Source organism: Hippocampus comes, unplaced genomic scaffold (assembly GCF_001891065.2).
Source record: "Hippocampus comes isolate QL1 unplaced genomic scaffold, H_comes_QL1_v1.1 scaffold261, whole genome shotgun sequence".
NCBI classification, from domain to species: Eukaryota; Metazoa; Chordata; class Actinopteri; order Syngnathiformes; family Syngnathidae; genus Hippocampus; species Hippocampus comes.
The window spans coordinates 7,126,083-7,152,202 of NW_017805824.1; the positions used below are offsets into that span (position 1 = coordinate 7,126,083).

A 26,120-nucleotide genomic window follows, 5' to 3' on the forward strand; every position below is an offset into this window, starting at 1 on the left:
TATATATATTTGTTTGTTTGTTTTTTTAGGGGGGGGGGGCTTCAAATCAAGGGGAGAACTTCTGTTCAAGCCCAGATGTGTGTGGAACACTGGTTTGTATAAAAAGCCATCCATGTCTCAAGTTGCCAAAAGCCACAGGCCGGGCACAAGACGATGGCAGCCAGCTAGATTAAGCGGCACCCACAATCGACTCTCTGTGACTGAGAGCCTCCACACCCTTCCATCACATGAAGAGCTGCTTTGACCGACTGAAGCCTGAAAAGTTCTTTGTGTAACATAGTTGATAACTGCACTGAATGAGCGTGAATGCAGGCTCCCATATAAACACACTCCACCACATTGCAGATGAGCTGACAAATGACTGAACATTTGAAATCTATGTTGCGCTTTTGATGGGTACGGCATCAATTAGTTCCCTAAATCACTCCATCGGGAATGCTGTTTCATTCTTGCATTGCTCTTGGAAGCGCAAGCTAGTTAACAGCTGCACTATAATCACAAAATTGCGCCTTGAGAAGATTTTCAGGTGAATTCATCACAAGCTGGATGTCCTCCAAAAAGACAGCAGAGAATAAATTAATGCCTGAGAGCTGCAGGATGCTGGCACACCAGGTAAGGTGCAATCAAACAAAGGTTATTAATCAGTTAAACTGCCATAATTTGTGACCTCCTTGGCTGCCAGGATGGAGACTCTGCTCACTATTACATTAACTATAAATTACAGGTACCTTATTTGCAGTTTTAGCTCACAATGAAATGATGATCTGGGCAAGTGTTGCCAACCTACTGAGACATAAATGCTTGTGATATGGATGTGATCTATTTGAGACTAACTTCTGGCATCACTGCTCATTGGAAGCAAGTTGTGCTATTTTGCCTAATTTTCTTCAAGACACAATTACCGGTAGTTAACCTCGTGCAATCAGCTACAATACCTATTCCTACTCGGTAAGGAAACAAATATCAACAAACACTTAAGAATGTCAAAATAAAACTGGTTCCATCCGTTCAAACTCCTGATTTCAAACTCCTCTTTGAGTGTGTTTTGTTTGTTCTGCTGCCACGTGTCAGCTCCAAGGAAGGCTCTTCTCTCCCAGAAGTCATTAAGCCTCACCATTACTCAATCACAGCAAAACAAGAAAGCTTGGTAAGCACAACAGCAGCGTAGCACAGCACACACAGACAATTAAAAAGTAATGCATTTGAGAAACAGGTGAACGAAAGACTGAGGTCTCCAAGTAGACATATTACAAGAACGTGAAACATGTAGGAATCTTCGGGTTCCAATGAAGTCTGGAAAAAACTCAGAAACTTTGAAACCTCCAACAGTTCAGCTTTTCGCAAGCTCCTTGCTCACCTCCTTGTTATCTTGAAAGAGCAAACAGAGACAATGGTGGGCTACACCCTGAAATGGTCACAGGCTAATATAATATTAGGCAATGAAGGTTATTAAATACAATGGTTATACACGTAGAAATAAATAATTCTTAAATCGGTTCAGCTATTTGAAATTGATTCTTACAGCTGTTGAGATCCGTAGTCTTATTTAAAATACAAAAATGATTTAAGAGTTTTTTTTTTTTTTTTTTTTCCCACAAAATGTTGGCGTGAAGAGCAGCACACATTTCTCTTTTATGCTCTCTGATTTCATGTTTGGACAATTCATATTTAAAACTTAATGCTGAGTGGAGCAGTGGTCGCCAACTACAGCTCAGCGGACCAGTGGCCATTTGAGAGAGAGAATAAAAAATAAAGAAAAGCACCACAGACAGTGAAACTCCTCTACAACGAAACCTACATGGGCGAAAATACCCCTAGTGTAAAAACATCATGCATTAAAACCATTCCCACTTTTCTGCTCCCCCTACAATGAAAAATCCCCCTGTTGCATAATACGAAAACTTTTTCTCTGTCCTTGCCTCGCAACGAGATTCACTACAACGAAAACAAGCCTTCCACAAAATTCAACCTCAGCCTACAGCGACTCCTACTGCTTAGCTTGGAAACGGCAACACCAAACACCACAGTGGCTTACACATGCGCAGTAGTACAGAAAGGATTAGTTATTGTTAGTTTCGGACGCGGCACGAACCTTGCATTGCTAAATTTGGTATAAAAACGGACCTTTGTAGACCAAGGTTTGAATAAAAGAAAAGCTTTAACACTTGAAGACAGGTAAAAGTAATAAAAATGAAAGATGGAGGAAGCAAAGTAAAAGACATTACGCAAGAAATTGATGTAAGTGAAAGTGAATGCTGATCGTAAATTTCGCAATTTCTTTCCCTTTTTTTCTTTCTACGCCGGCTGTATGAAGTGTCAAATAAGTGTATGCTCATACTTATGCACTATTGGAATAAAAATAGAGTACACATATGTTTGTGTGTGTGTGTGTGTGTGTGTGTGTGTGTTTACATCTGAGATAAATTTGCTGTCGTGAAAAATGTCTTGCTGCAAACATGATTTCGTTGTAGAGGAGTTTCACTGCATACAATACTTTGTAGGTTCATGAAAAAGACATTGCTTGGATGGCAGCATATGTTTCTCCAAAACCGGTATGTGCCTTCACAGATGCGTGAGTTACCCATGCCATTGGCATTAGACTAACACAGCCCCATGCCATCACGGACGCTGGCTTTTGCTTTGCGTCGTAGAACTTTAAGTTGTACTTACTGCTGTAGCGCCAAACTGTACTTAGTGACATTGTTTTTCTGAAGTGCTCCTGAGCACATGTGGTGACATCCTTTTTGCATTGATGTCGCATTTTGATCCATTGCCGCCTGAGGGATGGAATGTCACAGACATTCGATGTTGGTGTCAGCCTTGATGCTTACATGCAGTGATTTCTCCAGATTCTCTGAAACTTTTATATTATGGACTGTTGATGATGGAATCCCTAAACTCCTATGCAAGTGCATGATGAGGATCGTTGTCTTTAAAGTGTTCTATTTTTCTCTTGCAGTTGTTCACAAAGAGGTGTACCTCGCCTCATCTTTGCTTGTGAATAACTGAGCAATTCAGGGAAGCTCCTTTTATATGCAATCATGGCACGCACCTGTTTCCAATTAGCCTGCACACCTGTCGGATGTTGCAAACAGGTGTTTGATGAGGATTCCTCAACTTTCTCATTCTTTTTTGCCACCTGTTCCAACTTTTTACCAATTAATAATGATTTCATTTTAAAAAAAAAACAGTTTATCAGTTTGAACATTAAATATGTTGTCTCTTTTTGGTATTCAATTAAATATAGGTTGAACATTTTTATATTAACACAACATTCCGACTCCATTGGAATCGGGTTTGTATGTCAAATGTGTGCTCAAGTATTCAAAAACAAACAGCAGATACACACTAATTCTGCTATGCAGAAAAATGGGAGCATGGGAAATCTTGAAAGGTCCATTATTTCCACTGTGCAAATAATTGAGGCCTTGGCTGAAGCTGAACAACAATATGTACAAACCCTGCAACGCAACGTTTTTAACCAGATTGAATTACGAGCAAATTAGTCAACAGAAGCGCATTGTTGGATGAACTAAACGCCGATGGTCTTTTTACTGTGCCACAATAGGCAACTGAAAGTTTAATTTGGATCATACCACACAGCCCCATCTAACCCCCAACAGACGCGCCAGCAGATGTGACGCCGTCTACTCAGCAGATATTGATCAGTCGTCCCTTAACAATTACCCGCTCTAAACGGTGACAGTTTGCACAAATGATTTCAATAATTGATGTCATTTTGACCACCCCACCAAAGCCCTCTAAGCACAGACTTTGTAGCTGCAAAAGTGGCAGTACAATCTAGTTTTCATTGCGACAGTGGGGACGGGACATCATTACTCCACCTCTTACATCAAAAGCACTGAGCAGCACCGCACAGAGTGTTCACTCTCTACTATGACCGCCCAAAAAATGTCCAGTGGAGGAGGGGGATTCATTAGTGGAGCCGATGGATCAAAAACACTTGGCAAAGTACACAGTTATCCAAATCTCTTGATAGAGATCATTAGGACTTTATGCATACTCGAAGCTCATAAACAAATCACTGAACAGTAGTGTACAGTATATTCAATATGATAGACAGCAAGTTCCACTGCATGATGCTTTGCTTGGACATGTTATTGCCATTTTACCCAATGGAGTCAATCGTACGACACTCTCAAACCATATTTGTCAAATCTTGTCTTAAAATCCACAAAACAAAACAGTATTTAAAACCAGGTTGATTAACATATGGCCATGCTAGTCACTGTCATAGCTGCAAAATAATCAGAGTGATACTTGGGTCTGCTGCAGAGCGAGCCATGTGGCTGTAACCTAATGAGCTGTCATACCTTTGGTCAGTAGTCACCATGTCCCGTATCATGTGAGCTTTCAGAGAAAAAAAAACACTGAGGATAAAGTGACCCTAATTTATTAATTTTTATGGTCTAACGAGATTCATGCCGACTGTATTTTTCAGGCGCCATCGGTTGGGTGCATTCACGACAACAAAGGAGTGTCCCATTTCTCAGAGGAGTTGGTCTCACATTGGAGAACGATGCGAGCAAAGTACAGTCTGACGTGAGATCAACACTTTATCCCCCAAACTTGACACGATCAGGATTTTTGTGGCCAATCACAATTTTAAAAAAATACAATACTATTACTACTACTACTACTAATAATAATAATAATAACAATAATAAAAGATTGCCAATCACCGATCCAAGCGCAAGCTGGAGCAACATAAAACAATTTGGGTTTTTTTCACTGTGTAAAATGTGAAGTGACAGATTACCAATTTAATTGGTTCTATGAGCCCTTTTATAACCTGAAACACTCGCAAACCAACTGTTCCCATTGAAATAAATAGAAATACAATCACTCAATCAGTGCAAAAATTAAGTACCATAAGGCCGAGTCAGATGGCCCAAAATTCACAACAGGGTATCAATTGCAACCCTTCACGGTAACGGTATATATCGTGAAACAAAATTAAGTGCAAACGTATTTTTTTAATTCATAATAACTTCATAAATGATTGGTTTCTGAAAGGATGAAACAGTCCATTACAGAAGGGAAATTGGTCAAATAAATAATGATGAAATAAATATTAGGATAACATTTATGATGCAAAGCTCAAGCCACAATTCAAAGTTAGCACTCCCTGGTGCAATATAGGGCAAACAAAAACAGTACTGCTGATATTGTAAATAGAAACACTGTATAGTTGTCTTTCAGTTTAGTTGTCCACAATTTATTCAAAAATCTGTCTCCGTGGATTAATTAACCTCTGCCAATTCTGTTTTTAACCGTAGTAAAGAAAGCAAGGGCATTCAGTCAGTCAGCTTAATCATACCTCAAACGTCAAGGTGAACACTAAGCACTGGCAGTCAAATAACAAATAACTGCTTAATAAAACGGATTGGATTGTTTATGTGCGGTGTCGCTGATGGTGTAGTCGTACACTTGCCTGACTTGTATCCGGGCAGCGCGGGATCAGTTCGCACTCAGTGACGGTGTGAATGTGGGTGTGAATGGTTGTTTGTCTCATTATGTGCCCAGCGATTGACTGGCGACCAGTTCAGCATGTAGTCTGCTTTTTGCCCAAAGTGAGCTGGGAGAGGCTCCAGCACCCTCCTGCAACCCTGTTCAGGAAAAGCGTTTTTGAAAATGGATGGACGTTTCTGCACGAACAATAGTTGACTTTTTTTTTTCATCTTAATGTTTTATTTTTTCTCAAGTCACTTATAAACCTGCATGCTATTTTGCTGTTCGAAGTCGCATGCTCTAACTCTCTGCTGTAACGCAGTTACAGCCCAACCTATGTGACAAGTGTACCAAATCACCCAAGCAATTATTTCTGTTTCACGCCTGAATGTTTAGCTTTGCACTTAGCATGGCTCCTATTTGTCCTTCCTTTGTGATATCGCTATTACAGAAATGTTGCTTTTTCCCTGCCACAGAGGCGGCCATCAGTGGCGTGTGATCTGTTGACACCGGATGCAAAGAGAATTTTTACCTCCGTAGCTCCACATCATGGTTAACCACGTTATGGTAGCAGAGGTTCCGCAGAATAGTGTGCAACAACCATTCGAACAGCAAAAAAAAAAAAAAAAAAAAAAGGGATGTGGGCATAACAACTTTACTTTCAGTGATTTCCTTTACATGGATGATCCCTAACATTTAGCAGCGCTGCAAAAATAAATTGGATACGGAAAACATATTTTATTTCACAGAGGTCTTTTTCTACTTTCTCTGTGAATTGGCCATAAATGTTGGTCATTTTTGTCACATTGAGCATGAAGAGAGATACAAAGACGAAATGAACATGCATTCCAATGATTGGCCGGAAGGGTCCAAATCTCTCCCTTTGGGCAAATTCATACCTTAGGTTAAATATATAATTTATACAGCACACCCCAAAGTTATACTTTGACGCACCCGAACTTTCGATTCTGTCTTCTCATCAGTAGAGTCCAAAAAGAAGACCCGGGCTGACTAAAATACATCACTTATTGCCTGAGCACAGCTACATAAGGTTAAAGAAAACAAGAGACATGAATTCATAAATATTTAATTTCCTTTACAGTCTATACACAGGAACTGGCAAACAAACAAAAAATCACTACAATATCTAAAAGCACTTCACTTTGAAAACCAAAACAGGAAAGGCTGGAGAAGACCATCAGTGTGCCACTGAAAACAACAGTTGTTTAAAAAGGCTGCGGGCCATGTTACATCTAAAGTGTTATGGGTTAATAAGACCTTGTGCTTTTGCATAGTGCTGTGTAAAAGCAAAGAGGGTGGCCAAATGTTTACGCATTTCAGCAAGTTATTTGCATTGTCCGCTGGGAGACGATCAGCACACAAGTCAGTCCCAGCAGGATTACAGAGATAAGATAGGGCCTAAATGGATTTTACACTGCCAGCAGCAACTTGTTTACAAAAGCCAAACTTTTGAGGGGGAATGTTACTACAATTTGCAGGGAATTGAAAAGGGAGGAGTTGGAAGAATAGCAGCCACATTTCAACAGATTAAGCAGAACATTCATTAAAAGTGAGGCAATCCGTTGAATCTGTACCTGACCCAAGGGGACAAATTTGACTACAGCTCTGCCAACTTTAAGATATTATCTGGTGACTATGTAAGAATTTCAAGTGAACGTGTTGTGAATACACTGATTTTTGGGGGGAGGTGAGGATAATTACCCCATAATTAGTAATGTGAGATTCCTTCACTGCGTGTGGGTCCCAGTCCAATTCTCTGGAATCAATCAAACCTCCCAAAGGAACTCCCTGGTCCCCCTAATCTCCTGGTTTTATTACTTTCCAGACAGTCAGCCTGTTTCACCCTACCCCCATCTCCCTCTTTTGTATGGGTCTCCTACTGAACCAAGGAGGGGCCTTTTTCCTCTCTCTCTCTCTATCTCCCTTTCCACCACTGCAGAGGTCCACATGGAGGAGAGGGTCTTTCATCAGGCTCCATATGCAAAGCAGAGACCCGTCAATCCCAGGCATTTCTTCTTTAGGAAGCAAAACCAAGCCATTCCTTAGACATGAACAGCCTTTTCTCACACACAACCTTGGCTAAGCCCTGTAGACTTTTTCCAAACACATGATCAAACGGCTGCAACAACACAGTCAAGATGAGTACAGTATGTGATAGACTCCAAACAGGCATTTTCTGTCATTATTCCCAAAATGGCAACTGATTGCCAAATGTGACACGAGCTCAGGCTGCAATCAATAGCGCTCTGATATCTGACAATGGGGGGGGGGGGTGTTAAGTGACATTTCCCACAACAGAACACCACCAGTTGGACTGATGGTGAAAAGCTAATGAATTGCGAATGTGTTTATCCATCAGCTAAACGTGTATTGACACCCAGGTAATGAGATGTCTACTGGACTGATGGTTCCGCTTTCCTCTCTTGAAAGTGACTATTTCCATTGAGGGCAACACGTTGACGAACACAAAACACGTGTTTGGCTCGCATCCCACATTCAAAACAATATAACATTAGGTGGAGGATTTGGAAGACATCGCATCCAAATGTAGAATGGTGACGGGTCAAACAAGTCTACTTTTAAACTTGCCTATATGGTGAAAGGCTCCATGACCTGAACGCAACACAACCAGCGGCCATACCAGCTTTTCTCAGACAATATTGAGCGTTGTGTGTTCTCTCCGCGGGGTGTTGCGATTAAAGTTTCCACATTTCGGGATGGTCAAACGCAGCGACATTTCGAGAAAGAAAAAACGAGCGAGACTTGTACCTTTGTCGACATGCTTGGCCGCCGTGCTCCCCGTGCACAGAAAGGTGAGACAGGAGAGGAGAGAGAGGAGCAACAGAGCTCCCCGCTCGGCCATCACTTTTCACGAATAAATGTTGGCAGGCTTTCAGGAATCCCGGCTTTTGAACGAAATCCTTTTCGAAAAAAAATCCGTAAAATTCGCCAATAATAATCTAAAAAAAAAAAAGTTCAGAGGGGCAAACCGCGAAACCGCACGGGGAGCCAGGTACTTAGAAAAGAGTCTGGGTAAAACATGGAGCTGGGAAAGAGAGCGTCGCAGGTTATGCACACTCTTTTTGCAACTTGATCGAGGTTGAGGTCGGAAGAAAAAACACTCATCAATCCATGACTACGAAGGCGCAGCGCAAAGAAGAGCAGAGCGGGCGAGTGATGTCCAACACGTCGACCTCTCCACTCCAGTGTCGGCCGCGAGCACAAAACAAGAAGGGGCTAGTAAACGGTGAACTGAGACCCTGGAGAGAGCGAAATCTCGGCCGCAGCCAACTCGCCGCTCACGGTTGGGACGTGAGCGAGCAACGAGGAGAAGGAGGTGGTGGAGGAGGAGGACGAGGAGGAGGAGTAGGGCCGGAACCCCACTGGCTCACTGGAAAACGGGACGTGGAGCTTCACCAAAGTTTGGATCCTGGCGGCTGGTTCGGGCAACCACTAAAATGTGGTGAGGATATATTTTTGGAATTCAATTCAGGAGCCCTTCGGTTATTTGTTTCCTCTTAGTTCAAGCTAGTTTTGACTTTTTTTTCCCAAACTTAGTTAGTTATGCGATTTATTTTATTTTATTGCGGGTTTACCCGTTTTAATAATTATTTCATCCTTCGTTTTAGTGTTGTTTAAATTAGTTCTAGTAGGCCTATTTGGTTTTTTTTTTGTAAGATTGTATTTGGCGAATCCAAGATAAAGGAAGGTCAAAATAATTGTGTATGTTACAAAAAAAACTAAGCTGAAGGTACCATCTATCCATTATCTGATCCACTTATCCTCCCTGAGGTCACAGGTAGGCTGGAGCCTATCCTAGCTGTCTTTGGCACTGGGTGGGGTACACCCTGAGTTGGTTGCCAGAGGGCACACACAGATATTAAAAAAAAAAAAAACATTCCCACTCACAATTACACTTAGGGCCAATTTCGAGGGTTCCATTAATCTACCATGGATGATTTTTGAATGCAGGAGGAAACCAGAGTATCCAGAGAAAACCCACACAGGCACGGGAAGAACATGTAAACGCCACACAGGACGGCCGGGGCCGGATTCCAACCAATGACTTCCGCAGTGTGAAGCGGTCGTGCTACGCAGTCTACTACCATGCCGCCCAAGCTAAAGATACCATTTAAAAATGTGTACTAGCAACTAATGGATGAACAAACATCTGCAAACCAAATATGTAACATTCCACAAAACCTGAGGTGCAATAAGTATAGTGCTTCCAAGGTGCCTGGTCAAAATCACAGTAGCCAGGACATGCATGTACAATACATTTTACAGTAAAGTCAATTATGACAACCATATTGTAATGTGCTTGTATGTAGGCAAAATTTGACACAGTCACTCAGGCTCTTCAGTCGCTTTCTCCCCAAAGCGGTAACAGGATGCAAATTCATTCAAGAGCTGCCACAACTCACACCCAGTCTCTCAAACTGTTAAAAAAATGTGAGAGTTAATCATTTCACTGAGAAACATGTGCTTATTTCACATATCATCATTGTCATAGTTACACAAGTTCTATTATGATATATAAAACATACCAAAAGCCCCTGTCATATAATTACAATATCATATGGTTTAGTTCTTGAAATATCAAGGCCTTATTTTCACATCTGTAACTTGACTCAACAGATGACATTGCATGGTGGCTGGAAATCTGAAGAAAGGCTCAAGTAGTAAAAGTAGTCACCTCAGCGTCAGATAAAGTTGCTAAAATGCTCCCTGGGGCAGAGTGTATTGTATTTTGGCAAGGAATGAAAAAGACGCTAAAAGTGACAGTGAGGTTATGAATGCAAGGAGAAGCCACCCTTTTCTTGTCATTTGGCTGAAGTGTGAAAAGAATGAGGAAAAACAGGCCAAGTCAGTGTCAAGCCTGCATCAGGATGGAAAACAAAGTAAAACAAACTAAACAAAATATAGAAGAGCTCCCCCCGCTGGTATGAAAATCTCACAACATACTCAGCATGTGCATGAGTCGACCCTCTGTTTCGTTAATTACATTGGTCTGCGTCATGGCTCACATTTTAGGTCAGGCATGTTTTTGGCATTATATACACATGGGTATCTACATTAAAACATGCCATTTAAAAATGGCTTCATCCTCTTGTGTTTGTCTACAATTATGATTTATGTCCAATAGATTTAAGGCATTTTGTGTAACTTGAGCAGAACCTGCTACACATTTTAGTAGCTTAGCAGAACAAAGCTATGAATGATTCAGTGTTTCATCTGTAAGTCGCACCATGCTTTTCAGTTAATGCACAAGGTTGTCAAAAAAAGAGGAAAATAACAAATGCACCAAGAAAAGAATCAACAAAATGAGGAACTTCATGAAGTCCTGTCATGTTAATGTTACTACAACTATATATGCATATGCACATATTGATCAAGATTTTACTTTTTTGGAAATATACCACTCACAAAGAAAAGACAAATCATGATTTCTATTCATATTTCTTGGTGAGTTAGCAAGTGGAATAAATTTCAAAGCTTTGTTTTCATAGTTCATGTTTGAAAGTTATATTTGGTAAAGACCTGTGAATGACTGACGACCAGTCCAGAGTTTCCAGCTACAGTAGCATAGACCCCGGCTCACCCGTGACCTTGGTGAGGATAAGCATGAAAGAAAATGGATGGATGCTTGTTAAGACAGGTACTTCATTTTTAGTAGAACTTTTGGAAATGATACATAATAACATCAAATCAAAATTAAGTGTAATCCTCTCCTGTCATCAGCTATTCCTTGTTTCAAGTATTCCGTCCACATGACTTTTTTGTTGATTTTGAGCTTCTTGGACGAAATAATCTCAATTCAGCATTTCATACTCTTACATAACGGAGTTACAAACCAGAAGCATTGTTTACATATTGTTGGAGCTGATACTCTCAGGATAGTGACATAAGAAACACATCAGACAAATGATTCACCAAGAATAAAATTTAAGATCCATTTACAATGAATACTGTAAACAGGGTCCAAAAATAATTACGAGCGTAATTGACCATGAAATCAATACCCTTCCTTTGTTCCAACAACATTAAATCAATAGAGAAAATGCCTTGGAATGATCGTGCATCATAATATGTCATGAACCCAACAGAATTTCACATTCTGTACTCCCTATGCAATTGCTGTGAAGGGGGAGCTGCATACAGGATAGCAAACCATGATCGACATACTGTACCATACATATGTCCAGGTTTACGTTTAAGGCTTGAAGGCTTAAGGTGAAATTCTCATGGACGTTTCTTGAGTAAAGTCATGACTACAGAAATATATCGGTGAAAAACAGAATTTTTGCGTTTGGGAAGACTGATCATTTTAAAGTACGTTATACTTTGTAAACAACAATCATGAATGGATTTTTGTCAACAATATAATTTCAATATCAGAATCGCTGGATGGAAATTACAGTGGTGGACTCGCCTGTCTTGTGAGCGAGTAGCGCGGGATCGGTTCACACTCAGAGACGGTGTGGATGTGGCTGTGACTGGCTGTTTGCCTCTATTTGTGCCCTGTGACTGAACGTCGACCAGTTCAGGGTATAGTCTGCCTTCCGCCCGAAGTCAGCTGGGATAGGTTCCAGCACCCTCCTGCAACCCTGTTCAGGATAAGCGGTGGTGAGAATGGATGGAAGGATGGATTTCAATATCGACAGCCAGAATGCAAATCCTCCTTTTGACAGTGGTGTCAAAACCAGGTACAGAAGGTAAATCCTGCCACAGTTTGTCTTGACCTACAGGTGCCTCTACTCAACTGGCAGGTAAACGAGCTCGAGGCCCCAAAAATAAGCATGACGCAAGAGCTGGGTCTGAGCTTCCATTGAAACTGGACGAACTCACCAAGGCAATAAAGTCATTAAAAAAGTCACAAAACACCTGGCCTAATTGAGTTCTTTAAGAAATTTGAAACAAAAGTATCTGCAGTTTTGCTTGACATGTTTCATGACTCTCTCTCCGAGGGTCACAATTATTATTCTTTGGCTAAAGCAAGATAAAATCAAAACTGAATGTGGCTCGTCCCAGCCTGTATCCCTTTTAAATAGCAATATGAACATTTTGGCTACCGCTTTCGCGTTGCGCCGAGAAAATACAATACGCGATGTGATTTCTGTGGACCAAACTGGTTTTATCCTTGGACGACACTCATTCACCAACATCCAGAGACTCTTAAACACTATTTCCATAAATTAGACAAATAACTGGATGGCTCGTTGGACCCAAAGAAACTATTTTCAAGAGTTAAAGACTGCATATCCTCACTCAAAGTTGTATCTGTTCAAAAGATTTAAAGAGGCTGTGAGAACAAAGGAATGAGTTTGGAGGAAATATGGAACACGGTGCGGCGGATGTGGTGAACGAGTGCTTCATGTGCAAAAATACGCGTACGACAATTTAAGGTCTTGGACCGCAGTCACTTTTTTAAAGCAAGACTGAAAAAATATGGATGCAAGTTGTGATTGGTGTCAAACCAGCCCTGCCAATTTGACTCACATGCTCTGGTCGTGTCCAGCACTAACTTCGTACTGGTCTATGATTTTTTTTCCACACTAACCGAGGCACTGCGCACCAATTTACAACCCACTTCAGCAATGGCCATACTTGGTGTAGCCGATGGGAATGACCCTACATTTAGTAAAAGTCACAGGAACATAATTGCCTTTACGACATTACTTGCACATAGAAGGATACTGCTCCATTGGAAATCTAAACGGCCACCAAAACCATTTACGTGGGTGAGGGCCCTCATGCAGTTTATCAAATTGGAAAAGATAAAATAATCGCTCAGGGGATCTCGGGATAGATTCTTCTCTGTATGGAATCAAATGCTGACACACTTGAATGGACTCAAACCTATGGCTACTTGATGAGTGGTGTGGTCAATTTTGTTCCATCATTTTAAGCAACGTGACAGTACATAATGTATATATCATAATCATTTCACTGTTATTATATTTCCAACATATGTTTAATTCCTTGTCCCTTATTTAGTTCCTCTATTCAGTCGAGTGTCTCCTATTCTTCTCAGGTAAATGGGGGTGGGGGGGCATTCTTTTATGTACTGTAATGCTTTTTATGTGCTTGTACATGAATATGTGACCTCTATATGTACTATGTGAAAGCTTGATAAAAAGGATTGTTTAAAAAAATTTTTTAAAACATTAGACATCCATTCTAGCATGACGCAAAACTGCTCTACTGCATGATTTTCTCTTTATAAAGAGGCAATATAATAGAGTATTCCATGGTGGAGTTGCCAGTGAAAGTCAACTCATATTCACATGCCAATTAAGTAATGCACATTCGAATTCCTCAGATCAAATTCTTTGACAGTACTTTTCAGTTCATAGCCTGTTACAGTATTTGTATATCTATCTATCTCTCTCTCTCTCTCTCTCTCTCTCTCTCTCTCTCTCTCTCTCTCTCTCTCTATATATATATATCGAGGCCCCAAAAATAAGCATGACGCAAGAGCTGGGTCTGAGCTTCCATTGAAACTGGACGAACTCACCAAGGCAATAAAGTCATTAAAAAAGTCACAAAACACCTGGCCTAATTGAGTTCTTTAAGAAATTTGAAACAAAAGTATCTGCAGTTTTGCTTGACATGTTTCATGACTCTCTCTCCGAGGGTCACAATTATTCTTTTGCTAAAGCAAGATAAAATCAAAACTGAATGTGGCTCGTACCAGCCTGTATCCCTTTTAAATAGCAATATGAACATTTTGGCTACCGCTTTCGCGTTGCGCCGAGAAAATACAATACGCGATGTGATTTCTGTGGACCAAACTGGTTTTATCCTTGGACGACACTCATTCACCAACATCCAGAGACTCTTAAACACTATTTCCATAAATTAGACAAATAACTGGATGGCTCGTTGGACCCAAAGAAACTATTTTCAAGAGTTAAAGACTGCATATCCTCACTCAAAGTTGTATCTGTTCAAAAGATTTAAAGAGGCTGTGAGAACAAAGGAATGAGTTTGGAGGAAATATGGAACACGGTGCGGCGGATGGTGAACGAGAGTGCTTCATGTGCAAAAATACGCGTACGACAATTTAAGGTCTTGGACCGCAGTCACTTTTCTAAAGCAAGACTGGAAAAAATATGGATGCAAGTTGTGATTGGTGTCAAACCAGCCCTGCCAATTTGACTCACATGCTCTGGTCGTGTCCAGCACTAACTTCGTACTGGTCTATGATTTTTTTTCCACACTAACCGAGGCACTGCGCACCAATTTACAACCCACTTCAGCAATGGCCATACTTGGTGTAGCCGATGGGAATGACCCTACATTTAGTAAAAGTCACAGGAACATAATTGCCTTTACGACATTACTTGCACATAGAAGGATACTGCTCCATTGGAAATCTAAACGGCCACCAAAACCATTTACGTGGGTGAGGGCCCTCATGCAGTTTATCAAATTGGAAAAGATAAAATAATCGCTCAGGGGATCTCGGGATAGATTCTTCTCTGTATGGAATCAAATGCTGACACACTTGAATGGACTCAAACCTATGGCTACTTGATGAGTGGTGTGGTCAATTTTGTTCCATCATTTTAAGCAACGTGACAGTACATAATGTATATATCATAATCATTTCACTGTTATTATATTTCCAACATATGTTTAATTCCTTGTCCCTTATTTAGTTCCTCTATTCAGTCGAGTGTCTCCTATTCTTCTCAGGTAAATGGGGGTGGGGGGGCATTCTTTTATGTACTGTAATGCTTTTTATGTGCTTGTACATGAATATGTGACCTCTATATGTACTATGTGAAAGCTTGATAAAAAGGATTGTTTAAAAAAATTTTTTAAAACATTAGACATCCATTCTAGCATGACGCAAAACTGCTCTACTGCATGATTTTCTCTTTATAAAGAGGCAATATAATAGAGTATTCCATGGTGGAGTTGCCAGTGAAAGTCAACTCATATTCACATGCCAATTAAGTAATGCACATTCGAATTCCTCAGATCAAATTCTTTGACAGTACTTTTCAGTTCATAGCCTGTTACAGTATTTGTATATCTATCTATCTCTCTCTCTCTCTCTCTCTCTCTCTCTCTCTCTCTCTCTCTCTCTCTCTATATATATATATCAGGTGGCACGGTGATCGATTGGTTGTACAGTGCATCAATGGAAGGCAGTGTATTGCTCTGTGCAGATAGCATGGTCAGTGCCCAGTCGATAAGAGGTCGGAGGCATTGGATGGAACAAACCATTTTTGAGACAAAGGTGGTGCTGTATTTTTGTTGTAAAAATATTTTTTTCTCAACCAAGTACTGTATGGCTATGCGCTTTTCTAACTCATTTAAAAAGGACATAATTTAATAAATAATAATGATGATTCTTACAACAATTTTCGAGGTGCTGGGATTCCATTGAGGGGCACCCCTAAAATGGTGTAGAAACCCTTTTGATCCTCAGCCACGAAGCACAAAAGAGCAGCTTGAAGCTCAATCAACGATGAAGTGAGTCAACGGGACAGCAATATTCAACGCAGGGGTGTAGACCGCTGTGAATGTGATGTGTTTAATGTAAGTGGTTTATTTTCTGCAGCCCAACGTCTGTCTACCACTGAGGTTAAGTGTCATAACTTTAATTTACAGACTTGTCTCATCCTCGCATGAGCCCAGTTTAACTCCCCCACACAACTTCTGACGAACATTTTCCTTGTCTATAATTTGTTCAGAGAAATTCAGTTCTCCTTAAAAATGTCCCACCCATATGAAATCACAAAGGTTAACCTTAAAAATGTCCGCCTGAAAACGGTCCATACTCCACAGTAAAGATGGCCGCAGTGGCACGTCTTCCTGGAAAAAATTCACACACTGCACAAAACATACTGGACGTGTATTCCAGAACACAGTCACAGACACATGCTCTCAGACATGGGCACAGCTCTCCAGCACACAGCACTTCTCAGGGCGTCGCTGAAACAATGCAGCGTCCAGCAAACTGAATACTTTTAGCATCCCCCTAACAACAATGGTAGTAAATGAACAAAATAAATGTTACAAAACAATTACCATCATCACCACTATTATATCATACTATAGAAAGTTGTCCGCACACTGCTCGAAATACATCTTTATTTACATGGTAAATGGAACACATAATCAACACGGAGTGTATCGAACTCAATCATACTTTTGAGATATCGCCCCGTCCAGTTATGCAGGTTATACACATTCTGATTTTTTGAGACCCCACACGATGAAGAAAAAAAACAATCCGCAAATGGCTTGCTGCTCTTACTGTAGAATGTGTGCCGTACTCAAGACGACCAACACACAAGTAACCATACCTCAGTCGCAAGTCTCTTACCCACACCTGATGTCTGTCATTGTATTGATGCCAGAAAATACAAAGAAGACAGAAGAGCTGTAGAAGAAGAAACAGAAGAACTTAATCTAACTCCTATCTGGTAGCTACACTGGAGTTGCCAAACTCTTCCCCTTATTTGGCTGAATACCTTGGGAGACATGTTATACAAACACTGAACAAAAACAGATGCTCTTGTATTGTGTCGGGCAACAACACAAGCATCAGATTGTTTCCAAATCGGTTATTGTTATGTCTCACACACAATCACAAAGTCCATAGCACGGCTCAACCGAGTGTTGATCAAATATCTTGAACAGGTGTAACATTTATGATTGCCGGCCTGATTGTTTTCCGAGCAGACTGACAAAAATAATAAAAATACAAAATTAAACACACTGCACACCACCCGAAAACATTTCGGACTAATTCCTTAGACACGTTCAACTATGGCAGCCCGGTGGTTCAACTGGTCAGCGCGTCGGCCTCACGGTGCAGAGGTACAGGGTTCGATTTTGGCTCTGGCTGTTCTGTGTCCATGTTCCCCCCGTGCCTGCGTGGGTTTTCTCCGGATGCTTCGGTTTCCTCCCACATTCCAAAAACATGCGTTGCAGGTTAATGGAACACTCTAAATTGTCCCTTGGTGGTTGTTCGTCTATGTGTGCCCTGCGATTGGCTGGCAACCAGTTCAGGGTGTACTTCCCGAAGACGGCTGGGATAGGCTCCAGCATTCCCCGCGACCCGTGTGAGGATAAGCGGGTCAGCACATGGATGGATGGATGGACATTCAACGATCGGGCCTTCGTTGACTTTGATCAGGAAAGGGAAATTGGGCCCGAAAGTGGCATGAGTACCCAAGTTTACAGTGTCTGAATACTTTGAGGCTTTTTTACAGTGATTAAACTTTATATTGCTTCCCAAGGAGGATTAAATTGGTGTTCTTTGACTATCATATGATTGGGCCAATGCGACATCCTTTCTTTTCCACATTACTTCTTGGCAGCTTGATGGTGACCGCAGTTTACTGGTGTGCTTGAAATGTCAGTGCCTTTTAATGAATATCTAGTCCAAGCTATTAAGTCTAACAGTTCTTGGTTGGCCAAATCTTTTCACACTGCAACAGAGCCATTTCTGTGCATATTTCACAGGCAGGCGTGAGCGATTCTTTCTCTGGCTCATTTGCTCAATATGGTCAAGAACGGGACCTTGCACTCCAAAGGCCATATGCAGTAGGTACATTCAAGCGCGATCGTGAAAGAGCAAAGACATTTTACAAGCGTGATGATGGGGAGAAAGGAATAAGTAATTTGTTAAATTGTCTGGCTTCTTTAAATGAATTCCACAATGCTCAATAATGCCGCCTTGAGTCCTCTGCCCACATTCCCCTCCTTCTCCATTCGACTTCATCTTGGGGAGGCGGACGCATCCTTATCATCCCAGCAGGGCGCTCTCTGCACGGAGACACTGGCCTTATAAATGGTGGCGTATAAACATGGACTTCAAAATGAATACTCTATGTGGTGTGGAATTTGCCATGGAGGCTGCTTTGAGTTACTGCCATTTAAATATGTTTAAAGAGACCAACTGTGGAGGCCCCTGCATTTTCCTGTGCTTTATGAGTAAATATTTACACATTTTGGCAAACCTTGTTGATACATAAAAATTCTAAACATCCTGCTGTTATTGTGATGAGGGCTGGTGTATGTTATGACTTGTACGGTGTTGTTCCAAACCCAATCAGTTTTTCATTCCTATTTTGACAACTTCTTGCATTCGCTCTCTCGCTCCAGATGGGCTGGGTTTGTAATTCACGTTGCTATGAAAGGGTGTCTTTCTATCGCTCATAATGAGCATCTTTCAGATGAGTTGAAGTCACTTAAGGGGCTGTCTCGGCAACACATGAAGCCTTCCAAAGATGTGCAACCGCAGGCTGCCTTCCCTCTGGCTCACCTCCCACCTTCCCCTTCAGCCTCGGCTCTTGTGGTTAAGGGCTTTCTTCCTGCCAAAGGAGGTTGACTGTTGTTTCTGGAATTGCCAAGGCCACTTACATGGGCTCTATCAATCAACACGGACTGCAAATCCTTAAAAAGAGCCAGGGATCTCCAGTAAATCGAAAATATGAAGTAGCACCTAATGTTCCGCGCCTTTTTTTCATTTTTATCTCTTTGGCCTGACACAAATGCAGAGGGTATCGAGTCTTTTTGATGGTCTATGGCCAATTTTACTCACACATTTTCTGTTATTGGCCCATTTTACAGTTCAGCGTGAATGTGTGGCCACAAGGTTGCTGTGTAATGGTTTGTCCAAGATGAATGATCATAGGAGGTGACCGGTGGACGGGCCTCATTGAGTATATGCCGTCCAGTCTGACAATGAAATGGAAAAATGCCATTTTGCAAGAATGGGAAATAGGGATGCCACGTGACAGGGAAGGACAACGAGTAAAGGGCCCGCCAACAGGGAAGCAAAATACCACAATCTGTTCTGGCAGAACAGATTGAAACGATTACTGTGAAGGGAACGTTCGGTTTAGGAATTTTTTTTTCTCCTCCCCTTCGCCTCAGATTCATCTGACAAGGTGGATTTTCTGAAGTGATGAATCTCAAGGGTTACGGCGGTTACTGCAAAATCCTGCTTTGCTGTGTATTGCATCTCAGATGATATTTGGTTCCCTGAGTTATGCCACATGTGATGAAGATGAGGACTGATGATGAGATAATGACACTTTTTGGAAATTATATGTTGACTTCTGCATACTTACAACCTGAAGAGTACATGAAGAATGTTCTCAGTGCAATAAAACCCCATTCAAATTTCCTGTCCTGACTGAGGCACACTTGGTATTAGGTTGCTTTCAAATAGGGAAAAAAAAAGCAATAATGCTTTCGTGCTGGTCAGTAAATCAAATCAACGCAAAATGGAATGTACACATTACAGACAATCTAGACCGTTTTTTACCAACACAAGTGCCACTACGCCATAAATGAGCCTGACGGTGTCAAACTCCAAAACAATGGTCAGTTAAAACATAGCAGACATAGCAGTTTTGTCTGATATGCTGCATTAATACTGTAGGTTGTATTTTAGCATGAGTTCAACCTTGCTAGCTGAAAACATAATTAAACAAAAACCAAAATACTGTAATCAAATATCATTAGATGATAATTAACTGCCTTTACTGTGAAAAAAAAAATACACTTTGTATGTCGTCTGTTCTGTTAAATAATGATTACTCTCCATCATATAAATGTGCTAAAAATATATTGTTTACTGCATATAAGTCGTTTATAAAGGGTATTTTGGATATCTGTAGCCATATAGCAAAATTGTTTGTTTTTTTTTCATTTTTTTGGCCAAATTGTGATATCTGCATAACTTTACACTCATCCCACTGCTGCATCATTCGACTTTTCTTCCTACATCCTTGGCCAATCACAACACTTATCAGAATCCAAAAACATTATCTGCTCAAGTTCTCTTTGACCTTGGCAGTGTTCATGCTAAAGATGGGCACTTTACCCTATTTTGCCAGTCCGTCCTCCATCCTCTGTCCACGACTTGGGCACCCTTCTGTAATCGTCTCTCCGTCCTTATTTGGAAAATAATCGTCTTTCGTCCCCGTCCTTTTTAAAGCGCTTAAAAATATAGGGGGAAAAAAAGACCAGTGAGACAAGTACATAATGTTCGCAGACTGGCAACCATTGTTTTCATTGCTTTTAAATTACCAGTTTAAAGCAGTGGTATTGACAAAAAAGATAATTGTCGAGTAATTAAACATTTTATTAACGTAGTTTATTTCAACAAATTTCAAACTGTTATTCTACTGTACAAAAAAAATGTATAATAAAATAACACAATGAACTATTGAGAAATGGGCCAATCAGGAATAAGAAATATGCCTTATAATGCCAACATAATACTTTTTAAGTTATAATCCGACAAATGGCGTTAGCATCATTGCTACTTGCAAATGTGACTGAGCAAATGATGATAATTTGATGATGATGTTTAACTGCTTATTCTTTCATTTATTGGCGGATTCTGTTTATATCAACTTGCAAATCAATGTTAGAAGAGGGACTCAGATTGGCTAGAGTCCCATTTCCGCCACGTTTTATGGAGTCAATTTGCTCACAGCTCGCAGGTCTGTCTCTGTGCAGCCCGCTCCCAAATGGGCGAGGCCCGGTACCGGTCCGCAGACAGGTGGTTGGGAACCCCTGGTGTATAGAGCTTAAAGTCCCTTGCTGACGTATCAGTGGCTTAGTAGTTTCCATGTTAATGCTTTCGTAGCAGCACCGATAGGGCAGAGTGATTTCTTTCCCATCAGTGCGTTACAAACCAATGTTCTGATTGAAGCTAAAATGATTTGAAATTAAAACGACCTGAAACATCCTGAGGCAAACTCAGCACAGAACACGACATGCCATAGCAACATACCACACAATAAAGCATTAACTCCTGATGACCCATTACATTGCATTACCTTTGTATGCCTGCATCCTCTCCAATAGTCATTTATCCGTGCTCTGTAATTAGGTCTGCCTGCAAAATAAAGAAGAAAAAAAATAGGTCGATTTGTTTACCCTGATGTTTCTAACTCATTATGCCTGTAAAATATCCCCTCCAGAGAGAGATCCTGCATGTGGTCTATAAGCATGAGTTGCCAAGGTTGCATTCATCAGTGATTGATGGTTATGTATACCTTATTTTCAAATTGGGTATCAATCATGAAGTAAATCCATGGCAATTGTAACCACTGTAGAGGTGTTTCAGCACTGTAGCAGTGTTGCATTTTTAAGGACTGTGCATAATGCTTTTAAAGTCAAGGTTGGCTTTTGAGGAGACTTTTGAATATACAATATACAGTATATCAACGGCACACATCAGCCTTGATGACTTGCTCTGCATTTCCAGGATTCCTCTGTGGCTTGTTATTGACGTTATACATCCAGAACATTAGTAAGTATACACACACACACACACACACACACACACACACACACACACACACACACACACACACACACACACACACACACACATACACACACACACACACGCACGGACAAAATGTATACATAAAAACGAAATGAAAATAACCCAATGAAAATCAGACAATACTTTCTTCCATGAAGTCCACTCTAGCTAGCTCAAACAATGACGAATGATGCCATCTGACAATGATGTAACTTGACCATAGCATTCACCTTTAATTCCTTTGGAGGTTGTTCTGGGCACTTTTGTTTCCATTTGTATTATCCGTATCTTCAAATTGTCATCAATTTTCCTCCTGCGGCCACATCCAGGAACGTTGGCTACATTACCGTGGATCTTAAATTTATGAATCATATGTGCACCGCTGTCACAGGAATATTTCACCATGACTCGTGTGTTTTTAAAAACTGATGAAAGGTAGAAAAGGGCCCACTGCTTCAGGCTCACCCTCCACACCCCTCCAATTCATTAATTCACGGGGTACACACATTCTGTGATTGATACGTGACAAAAACGTTTGTATTTTCCTTCTTCCCGGTGAAAAAAATTGGCGGATGATATTGGTAATATGGCATTTAAATAGTAAAGTTTTGGGTGATTCATGATGGGAATTAGAGAAGTATTTACCGGTACTTACAAATTGGGGCCGTCGGTCTAGCCTGCAAGCTCGAAGCCCTTCATCATTGTAACATGTAGTCCGGATGATTTTGGCACGTTTCTTTGTAATTGTTATTTAACATGAATAAGTTCTGCAGTGACTATGATCCAAAACAGTCGCCATCCCTTCCCTTCGAGTCCTGTTTGAAACTGACCACGCTAAAACCAACAATCAAATATCCAGCCAGTGACCTGTCTCATTTAGATCAGACGACCAACAGCGGGTCTGTTGAATATATTGTGACGAGTTATCAACTTACCAGTCAACTTACCGGCCAACAGATTTCTGTATTTCTCAACTGGGGCGTCTCTTGCTCTCTCTCCCCCCGCATCAAAATGGAATCCTGTAAAAGAATCCAAAAGAATACCTGTAATCTGATGATGTGATTTTATTCTGTAACGCTAATGGATTACAATTTTTTTTTTTTTTTTTAATTCCGGAATGTGTAACGCCGTTACTCCCCAACCCTGGTTGTATGCATCGAAAAAGTGCTAAAATGCTGGAAATACATAATAAAGTAAATGAAAGAACGTCATCAAGCCTCAGGTGAAGCTGGAGGAAGTGAAACAGATGGCCACCCACCATGTGTGCACTTCTGCTCAAGGTTTAATCCACCCGGTTCACTGGGCTTTGTTAGTGTGTGGCTGTGGCCTCAGTCTTCACAGTGTATCCTGCATTGCTGGCACTGATCTGGCCATGTCAGATGATTGTGCGGCTGATTGAACATGTTGAATCAGGGAGATCGGTGGTGAGAAAAATCACTCTCACTAGCTTCAACCAAACACAGGTTGAATAAAAAAAGCAAAAAAACACCCACATGGCTTAAATAATCATATTGGCTTGTCTTATTGAAGAGATTTTCTTGTTACTTAAATACAACCCCTTGTCAGAAATTATGGAATCACCAGTCGCAGAGGATGTTTGTTGACTTGATTAATTTTGCTGAAAAAAAAAAAAAAAGGAGATCATAAACATGACAAAACTAGTGTCATTTCAAATGGTAACTTTCTGGCTAGAAGAAATCCAAAGATTTTTTTTTTTTAAATGTGGTTGGAACAGTTACTTGTTTAGACGTAGCAGAGGGAAAAAAATGTGGATTCGTTCAATTCTGAGGAAAAAAAAAATGGAATCATTGGGGGAGAAAAACAACAAAAGAACTCTTCAACAAACCACTGGATGTTTGTTGCACCACCTCTGGCTTTTATAACACCAGTCTCAGAGGCATGAACTGATAAGATAAGATAAGAAAACCTTTATTAGTCTCGCAATGGAGAAATTCCCAATTCACAGCAGCAAAGTTATGAATGGAAGAAGTAGAACAACAAAATATAGGAGCTGCTGGAAAGGCAGCCACTCACGCGGCGCCATCTTGAAGTCAAAATAACAAAAATGAGTGATAAAAAGTACTCTCCCTCAATCTGGCTCCAACTTTCTCTGAATGATTTTCCCAGATCAGCTATGCAGGTTCAATCCTTGTCATGGACCATTTTCTTCAACTTCCACCAAAAAAACTCATTTGGAGTAAGATCTGGACGACCATATTTGCAGGCCATGACATTGACCTTTGTAGGTGTCTTTCTTCAAGGAATGATTTCACAGTTTTTACTCCATGGTTAGATGCATTATCACCTCCAAAAAAGATTTCATCATCTCCTAATGTCCTTTCAGATGATGGAATCAGAAAAATGTCCAAGATGTCAACGTGAACTTGTACTTTCTTCCAGTTCGGTCACAGACGTTGACTCCAAAATCCTTCCATTTGTTTTACTAAGCATTTTCTGTTTTCTGTCTTGAGGCTTTGATGTTTTCCTTGGTCGACCAGTACGCTTGCCTTTAACAACCTTCCGCCATGTTGTTTGCACTTGGTCCAGATCATTGGCATTTCTAGATATTTTTACCTGGGGTAAGGTGTGGGTGGCTGGAGGTTCAGGCGGGAGGGTGGAAGTAAAATGCATTTGTTTTTTGTCCACAGACTATATCATAGCCTTATCGCGCCCGTTGACACGCCACTGATCAGACCGTTTTGTGGCTCAGTTGCTCTGGTTGCTAAAACCTTCCACTCACAGTTGATCATGGGATATCTCCTACTGTAACCCCGTCAAACAACCTTTTCTTGACAAGGCAGCCTGCCTCCTATACTTGGGCCCAACCGTAACTCCTGAATTCAATTATTTGCAGGCCTGACCCAATACTTGTGTCAATTTAGTGTATCGTCACAAATGCCCATGCATATTAATGAGTGAAGAGTCAATAGAACTAAAATAACGTACTTTTCTTTTTCATGTTATGTTTCTCAGTCGAGGTACAGTTTCTTTCATTGTCATCTTCAATAACGATTAGGAATGAAATGTTTTCGACTTCACATGAGATGGCTTTGCTTGAAGTGCCACATCTGTAAGCAGTGTGGCTCACAGCTTGTCTCAACTGGCTTCTTGTTGACAGAATAGCACCTGCATAGCTGCACTGCTAACACCTCCCATTAATGGTTAAGAATGCAGAGATGCCATTCTGATCATTTCCGCAAACCAGTCAACATTATCTGAGGGATACACATGTTGGCAGAGGACAGGCATGATAATAATATGCATAAACAACATTTAGGTGGGCTTCCATGGCAATACGTAAATGAGGGTGTTGTCACATACTGTTGATGAATACATTTGGTGTGATACTATGAACACACCCAAAACCATGTGAGACTGTGCAATTATAGCACATTTGCTGCACCAGCTGCTGTATAAATGTGCGGTGTGACAACACTCCCAGGAGATTGAGCCGTAACTGCTTTTGAAATACAGCCTAGATATATTTTCACACTTCAGGTTGTGTAAAAAGAAGATTAAGTCAGTGGGTCGATTGGATGCTGCTGAAATACAATATTGAAATTGCATCACAGAATGACATGACACCACGGAAAGTTGCTGAACGCCAGTCAAGGCCATTGCTTGTATGCAAGGATGTGACTGCAATAGTATATCAAAAAGGCAACAAAAAATTGAATATATGGCGATGAAAGAAAAGAAATATGGATTATATATATATATATATATATATATATAAACAAACAGTATCGTTCTGGCGTGGTGAAGAAGATTTACCGGTCCATGGTTGTGAGCTGTCGGTAAAGACCGAAAGAACAATATCCCAGCTTCAAGTGGCCAAAATGACTTTGCTCCGCAGGGTACCTAGGCTCTCTACCTTAGAGATAGGGTGAGAAGCTTGGTCATCCGGGAGAGAGTCAGAGTCGAGCTGCTGCTCCTCCAAATTGAGAGAAGCCAACTGAGGAGGCTCTGATTAGATGCCGCCTTGTTGAGGTGTTCGGGGTACGTCCCACTGGCAGGACACGCTAGAGAGACAACTGTATGTCTCCCAGATGGCCTAGGATTACCTTGGGATCCCTCCGGAAGTGTTCGAAGACGGGACTGGGGAGAGGCAAGTCTCGACTACCCTGCTGAGGCTGCTGCCTTTGCGACCTGACCCCAGATGAGTGGTAGAAAATTTGGACGATGGATGGATGGATGGATGGATGGATGGATGGATGGATGGAAAGACCAGAACCTGACATGGCACATTTTTGTAATTCTAGTAAAGTAATCTAGCAAAAATATAATTGCACTTCCCTCAATGAATGTA

At 41.0% G+C, this 26,120-nt stretch overlaps 1 protein-coding gene and 1 long non-coding RNA gene across 14 annotated transcripts in view; both read right to left on the reverse strand.

Annotated features, from left to right (window-relative positions):
• The window catches only part of neo1a (neogenin 1a), a 159,815-nt gene extending 150,873 nt beyond the window's left edge, over window positions 1–8,942 (reverse strand). For 2 of the 13 annotated variants that reach the window (XM_019886837.1, XM_019886836.1), the window contains exon 1: window positions 8,263–8,942. In XM_019886837.1, the coding sequence (XP_019742396.1) occupies window positions 8,263–8,356 (94 nt within the window). In that variant the 5' untranslated portion in view covers window positions 8,357–8,942. The remainder of the gene's footprint in view (window positions 1–8,262) is intronic. The other 11 variants (XM_019886840.1, XM_019886841.1, XM_019886838.1 and 8 more) reach the window with 8 other exon arrangements.
• A 3,123-nt stretch (window positions 8,943–12,065) lies between these two features.
• LOC109525787 (uncharacterized) lies at window positions 12,066–22,954 on the reverse strand. The gene is made up of 4 exons (XR_002170206.1): window positions 22,759–22,954; window positions 21,318–21,376; window positions 20,354–20,469; window positions 12,066–12,101 (listed from the first exon to the last, which is right to left on the reverse strand). It is a non-coding gene; the product is annotated as an uncharacterized LOC109525787 (long non-coding RNA).
• Window positions 22,955–26,120: the final 3,166 nt, after the last annotated feature.